This window comes from Atta cephalotes (genome assembly GCF_000143395.1).
Source record: "Atta cephalotes unplaced genomic scaffold scaffold00019, whole genome shotgun sequence".
Lineage (NCBI taxonomy): Eukaryota > Metazoa > Arthropoda > Insecta > Hymenoptera > Formicidae > Atta > Atta cephalotes.
Window position 1 is genome coordinate 1,855,523 of NW_012130083.1, and position 7,426 is coordinate 1,862,948.

Sequence of the window (7,426 nt, forward strand, 5' to 3'; positions counted from 1 at the left end):
TATATATATATATATATATATATATATATATATATATATTCTCACCAATTTCAATAATCTTGAAATATGCAGTCAAAATGATCACTCTAAATAACAATCAAAATGTGTTTTAATCATTGATCATTGTTTAATAAAAGTTATTAACAATCATAATAAATATGTTTTAAATTTGATATTTCATTCATCACTGTTATGTAGTTTTATCTTAATTTTCTGTAAATAGATAATTAATTGCTTATAAAAACTTTAATTTTAAATAAACATTAATTTAAAAAAATATATACATACGAGATATTTTCAAATTTGTACATTATTGTGAATATTGTTTCACTAATATAAGTACAGTTATATAAATATTTTTGTCATAAACAAATTTCGTTATTGTAATTAATAAGTTATTAATTACGCTTTTATTGATCATTCTATATTTACACATTCAAAGTTACCGGCTGCAGCGACATTCAAGGATTATCTAGAATATATAAAAGATTTACCTTTAATCGACAATCCGTCATTATTTGGCATGCATTCAAACGCCGATATAAGCTATGCACAAGCAGAAGCACATGCTTGCCTCACAACTTTATTAAACATGCAGCCCAGGGAACTTGACGTTGCAACCACAAGTATCGAGGAGGTAACAACTCAAATAACCAAGAATATGTTGGCCACAATGCCCGAATCCTTTGATTTAATCGCAATACAAGCAAGGTACTAGTTAATATTTCTTTTTGTGTACAAATGCAAACATATATTTTTGTTTCTAAAAGTTTATTTTTTAAATATATTCTTATTGTCGCTACCTTGTAATTTAAAATAAAAAGCATTTTGTGATTTGATTATAAACTACAGATTTTACAAAAAATATCTTTCTGTATACTTTTTAAAATATAGTAATATAATTAACATTATTTTATGACACATTATTTAATTTCTTAAAATTAAATTTTGTGCATAATATCTAACAATATATTGACTTTTCATATTTTATATTTTCGAAACAAGTATAACTCTTGTAAAAAATAATTGAAAAATTCTTGATTCAAACTCAAATGAAATTAATCTAATGTGTGTAAGAAGCAATATCTTGCAAAAAAGTTAGATAAAACATTTGTTGAATCAGTAAATAAAATAAATTGAATTTCAGGTACCCTATGTCGTACGAGGAATCCTTTAATACCGTGTTACTACAAGAAGCTAAGCGATATAACGATTTACTCAAAATTGTGCAATCAACGTTGCAAGATCTTTTAAAAGCTTTAAAAGGATTGATCGTTATATCAGAACAGCTAGAAATGATAGCTACCAGTCTTTTTAATAATAAAATACCTGTAAATTGGCAAAGCAAAAGTTATCCTTCTTTAAAATCTTTAGGTAAGAATATCCCAATTACAAGTTTATCAATATATATATATGTATGTATGTAATACAATCTTTATTTCAGTCTCGAAGTCAGTTTCTAACAAACAAACTGACATTATTTGTTGTCATTTTGATGTCAAAAATTTGTTATAACAAATATTTTTTATCATTTTGATTAGCCGGATGGTTCGTCAATTTAAGGGAAAGAATTAAGTTTATAAGCAATTGGCGAGACCAAGGTATACCGCCTGCATTTTGGTTGTCAGGATTTTATTTTCCTCAAGCCTTTTTAACTGGCACGTTACAAAATTTTGCGCGTAAATACGTATTATCCATTGACACAATCGATTTTAGTTACAAGGTATGCTTTCAGCTTTTAATTAAATTGTTAATAGGTTCATATTGATGTACTAACTGTAGAAAAATAAATAAAAAATATTTAATAGACACTTTCAGTTATTCGAGAGATTTGTTAATATAAGTAACAGCTATAGTCAAATAAAACTTGATTCGTTGATTCTATATAATCTAAAATAATTACAAATATTCTACATCTAAATAAATGTTATTGATCAACTAATAAATATAAAAATCAATAATAATCTTTGTTTAAGTATGTATGATTTTGCAAAAATTTGAAATTATATCTACTAATCTTGACAAAATGGATAAAAATATTTAAAGCAAAGTCATAAGCAATATTATGTGTGTCACAGATTTTAACTTCCAAACCAACGCAGAGACCATTGAATGGCTGTGTCATTTACGGACTTTTTTTAGAAGGCTCCCGGTGGGACGGAAACTATCTCGTCGAGTCTTTACCAAAGGAATTATTCACCGGTTAAGTATTAATAATGTTTCCATTACACTAAAATTAATTTCATTTGAATTATTAAAAGCTAAATTATTAAATTACTAAAGTAAATGTATGTATATAAATAGCCATACTTTGTTGAATAAATCATAAATTATTTAATTGCTCTGAATTCCGTTTACATAACGATATACATAATGGTAATTGTTCACTTGCTGTCCAGACATGCCGCCAATTCTTGTATTACCAGAAGTTCATCACGTAATTCCGCCTCACAAAATTTACGTATGCCCTGTATACAAAACTATCGAGCGATCTGGAACTTTAAGCACAACAGGACATTCCTCGAACTTTGTTCTAGCGATAGAAATTCCAATTGACAAACCGCAATCACATTGGATAAAAAGAGGGGTAGCATTGATATGTACTTTAGACTATTAACGTTTCTCTGCTATATACTATAGCGTTTATGATTTGTGATTGACAATTGTTGAAGTATTCGTAATATTATTCATATACATGCATTATTAATATTATAATTATAATAATGATTCTATCAAATAAATTTTTTATTGTAAAACAGCATTTTTCATATTGTAATATTATTATTATTTTGTTTAGATGTATATCCTACATAAAATATATACGTTACATTCATCATGAAATAATTATAAATTTATCGTATATATTGGTAACAATTAATCATTAATAATTACAGTTGTAAAAATATGTTAATTAAATGTATGAATTAGTTATTTGCTTTATTAAAGCCTCTTATAAAATAAATTATACATGAAATATACAAAAAAATATATACAAATATACAAAAACACATATACTTAATTAGATAAATAAGAATACACTTTTATTATATGATATCTTTTTATTAAAAATAAAAAATATTAACAAGAGCTCTTTTATTAAACTCTAGAAACAATTTCAAACAGATAACAATAGCGAATGGAAATTTTATTTATAGAACAAAAACTATTTGTTAAAAATAGTTTAATCAATGTTTGCATTCACTTATCTTTCTCGTATAATTTGGGATCTTTACGAGTATATCGATCATGTGCTGCAGGTGCCCACGTCATTATTCCAACTGTCATTATACATCCTAAAATGAAAAATATTGATAACACAATTATGAAGAGAAAGGAAATATTAAATAAAAGAAACTTTAAGAAAAGTTGCGTTATATATAAATTGTCAGTCCAAATAACAATAAAAGGTTCATAAAAATAAAATTTTAGAGATATATAAATATAATAGAGATATATAAATATAAATCTTCAATAAATAATTCTCGCATATGATGAAATTTTAAATCTTTCTTTTTATAAATCAATACGAAATTATTTAAATAAAATAATTAGATTTTACGAATATTATTGGCTTTTTTAAATAAAACATACCTTTCACATTTAAAATATACATTATATTACAAGAATTTACAAATAATTTGGGAACATTTATATGTATTTCATATATAAAACATTAAATGCAAAAGGTTTCAACTTCCAAAAAAAATTAAGAAACTATTTATTTTTATCATATAATTTTTTATCATATAATTCTTTCTTATTAAAAAGCCGCTCGTAAAAATAATTCTATTTAAATACAACTTAAATATAACCTAAATATAACCTATATCTCTATAACTTATTTTTTAAGAATTAGTATAATGAATATATTCTTTTATACTTCTATATACATGTAAGATATTTTATATATCTTTAACTTCTTAAAGTATAATAATTTTTTTTAAATAAACAGTTTTAAAGACTATACTTATATTTATTTATATACATATAAATAATGCGTTAAAAACTTATGCTGAAAATTTTAATCTAATTGGATCTAACAAAACATTGTATATGAAAAAGATATAAAAAAAAATACGTAAAAATTATTTTGCAAAAAATTATTTAATAAAAAGAAGGATTGAGATATTTTAAGTAACAATTCTATATTGATGTCATATTCTTATTTTTATAAATTTGTAATATTGTTAATCCATAATCTGATATCAAAAATATCATATTAATGCTGATTTTTTTATCTTTTAACTAAAATAAAAACTGATCATTGCAAATAGTAATACGATATCGTTAAATGTATGTATATTTATTTAATAATAAAAATTTAATAATAAAAACATTGTTAAATAACGTTACAACCTATTTATGACACAATTTCTGTCTTTATGTATATTTTATTATATTATAAAAAAAATTTTGCAGTATATAAATGATTGAGTGATTTTTAGAAATTTACAAACGTATTCAATCTCTGTAGATAAACGAGAACTAATTTCACATAAAATTTAATAACATTTGTAATGATAGCGTAAGATAAAATTTAATGAAAGTAAATTAAAGTTTGTTGCTTTGATAATTTAGTTTAAAATTAGAACATTGTTATGTTAAATAGATGAAATTTATTCGTATAAAGTGCATATGTGCAAAATAATTTTTATGCATTCTTTTTTATATCTTTTTCATATACAATGTTTTGTTAAGTTAGATCAAATTACATTAAAATTTTTAGCATAAGTTTTTTTAGTATTATTTATATGTATAAATAAATATAAAGTTATATACACACTTATATTATTATTGTAAATTACAATTATTTTAAATTACGATTTATTTTAAATGCACACACTCATACAAGGCTTAGTTACACATGATTTCGGTAAAGACTACTTATCTAATATTTTTTTCCTCATACAGGATGTTCGATTCAATCTGTGTATATCGATATTTCGAAAACTATTAAATATAGACAAAAAATTTAAAAAAGCTCCTTTAATAGAATTACTTTGGGATGATTTCCAGCGTGACAAAACTGCATTTTAAGGGAAAAAAGGAGTCAAATTTTTTTAATAGAATTCCCTTGTAAAAAAAGACTAATCGATAGAGCTCGAAAGGACAATTCTATTGATATTAGATTAGTCTATGATATTAGAAAATCTATCTTCGATATATTAGCAGCAAATTTCTGAAATCGTCTCAGGGTACATATTATATATGGAATTATTCGAAAGGGATTCCGATCATTTTCTCTAGAAAACAAAATAGAAATCTAGAGAATAATTGAACAATTCCGAATTCGGAATCCATTCCGAACATTTCTGAATAATATGTGCTCTGAGACGATTTCGAAAATTCGTTGCAGTCCTAATATCAAAGATAGACTTAATATCATAGATCAATAGCTTCATCTTTTCAATTGATCTTGTTTTTGTATAAAATTCTATTTAAAAAAATTTTATTTCCTTCCTTCTCTCAAAATATCGTTTTATCGCTAAAAACCATATCAAAGTCATTGAAAAGACTTTTTTAATTTTTCATTTATCTTTTATAGTTTTCGAAATATTGAAACAAACAGATTAAATCAAACACCCTGTACGTAGGACAGATATTTGAATATTTTTTATCAAATATTGAAATTATTTCGAGAGAAAATAGAAAAACAGAATTACAGAAAGATGCAGTAGGCATAAAATGAATATCATGGTTCACTACAAGTGATTGCATTTGGATTTAAAATGATTACATCAGGGTGTAAAAACTTTGTAGTTATATAAAACAAGCTACTTTATAAAGTTAAAATGGTCTGTATTTTTAACTGAACTGGATCGTTAGTATTCATGTCTTATAAAATGTTGCCAATTAAAGCTAAGGATTGCAATATTGGAAACCGATATTTTGAAAATAAAAATCTGCGTATACTTATAACTATGAAAAAACAATTTTTAATGTTAACAAGAAAGAATACATTTAAATAAATTATTAAAAAATAAATCACAAAATAAATGATAAACATTAAATGGTAAAAATAAAATGGTAAATGTTAAATAGTAAATTATTAAGAACAATATAAAATTAATTATCAAAAATTGCTTAAATATAAAAATAATAAAAAAGATAATAAAATTTGATCTGTGTATGGAGATTTTATATTTAGATACTTTAACTAAAATCTTACAATTTAGTTCACACATATTTAAGAATTTATAAATTTTATATTTATAAATATAAATACAGTTTAAAAAATAAATTATATTACAATATTTGTTTAATTTGTTTAATTTTAATATGTATACGTTGCGTTAATGATAAGTAAGATATTTAAATATGCACCTGGAAGCATCGGTGGAAGTGCACGGCTTATTCTTCTCAGCCAATTGGGTATTCCGTGCGTTATTGATTTTGTCCAGGCTCGTTGTTCCAATGGCGACAGACTGTAATATACGACTCTACGAATGTGTATTGGTAAATTGCCAAATTCCAAACCCATTTTGCGCAAAGAATAGATTAAAAAATTGAAGAAGACTCCTAAGATATCGCTATCAGTGCTTTCTCTGTGATATTTTTCGTAGTTTGTAAAAAAAAAAGAAATGAAAAAGACAATTGCGAATTAATATCGTAAAGCGCACTCTTATTTGAAAATTAAAACTAGATCTCAACCGCAGCAAATGATAAGAGCAATGACTATCGGTAAAACCAACTGAGAGTGTGATGATATGGAAGAGAGCTCTTATGCCATGGAACGATGATATTATATACTGAATCCTGGATTTTCAGCAAAAGATCATATATACTAGTTCAAAAGTATACGCGTTCATTTTAGATTGAACTATATCAATCACAATAAATTAAACTTCATTCTCGCAAGATAAAAAATTAAATTAATTCATTGATTTTATTTATCAATTCTAAAATTCTGAAGCGTCTAGGGACGCACTCATAATTTTACTTAAATAATGTTTAAACGATTTTATATCATTTTCTAACTACTTTATAATTAAAAATAATTGACTGCATTAACTACAATTAACATTAATTTCTAAACAGATTGATTATTCAATCGTCCAATTTTTGTGATTTTAAATATTCAAACAGAATTTACAAGTTAATTCTTATTGATTTTATAAGCTCTAATAAACAAGTAAGTTTAATAATACTTAATATATTAGCTCTAAAATTTTAGCTCTTAATTTTAATAAATAAGATTAACGTACATTTATATTTCTACACATTTACGTTCCTTTTGTCTTATATAATAAGGGATACTAAGTTGATACAATTTAATGTGTAGATTCAATTTAATTTTAATATATTTTTCTGAATCTCTAAAAATAGTTAAATTTTGTTTAAATAGTAATACTCTATTTCTATTATTATTATTATTATTATTATTATTATTATTATTATTATTATTATTATTATTATTATTATTATT

The 7,426-nt window shown here is 23.6% G+C and overlaps 2 protein-coding genes across 2 annotated transcripts in view; one reads left to right on the plus strand and one right to left on the minus strand.

Moving 5' to 3' along the window:
* Positions 1-2,617, plus strand: part of LOC105619175 (dynein heavy chain 1, axonemal-like) — a 166,845-nt gene extending 164,228 nt beyond the window's left edge. Inside the window, exons 51-55 of the mRNA XM_012200702.1 lie at positions 443-711; positions 1,148-1,374; positions 1,542-1,723; positions 2,079-2,202; positions 2,400-2,617. Of these exons, the coding sequence (XP_012056092.1) occupies positions 443-711; positions 1,148-1,374; positions 1,542-1,723; positions 2,079-2,202; positions 2,400-2,617 (1,020 nt within the window). The remainder of the gene's footprint in view (positions 1-442; positions 712-1,147; positions 1,375-1,541; positions 1,724-2,078; positions 2,203-2,399) is intronic.
* A 430-nt stretch (positions 2,618-3,047) lies between these two features.
* Positions 3,048-6,489, minus strand: LOC105619013 (cytochrome b-c1 complex subunit 8-like). The gene is made up of 2 exons (XM_012200541.1): positions 6,325-6,489; positions 3,048-3,293 (listed from the first exon to the last, which is right to left on the minus strand). Exons 1-2 carry the CDS (start codon positions 6,479-6,481, stop codon positions 3,199-3,201), a joined length of 252 nt encoding a protein of 83 aa, XP_012055931.1. The 5' UTR covers positions 6,482-6,489; the 3' UTR covers positions 3,048-3,198.
* Positions 6,490-7,426: the final 937 nt, after the last annotated feature.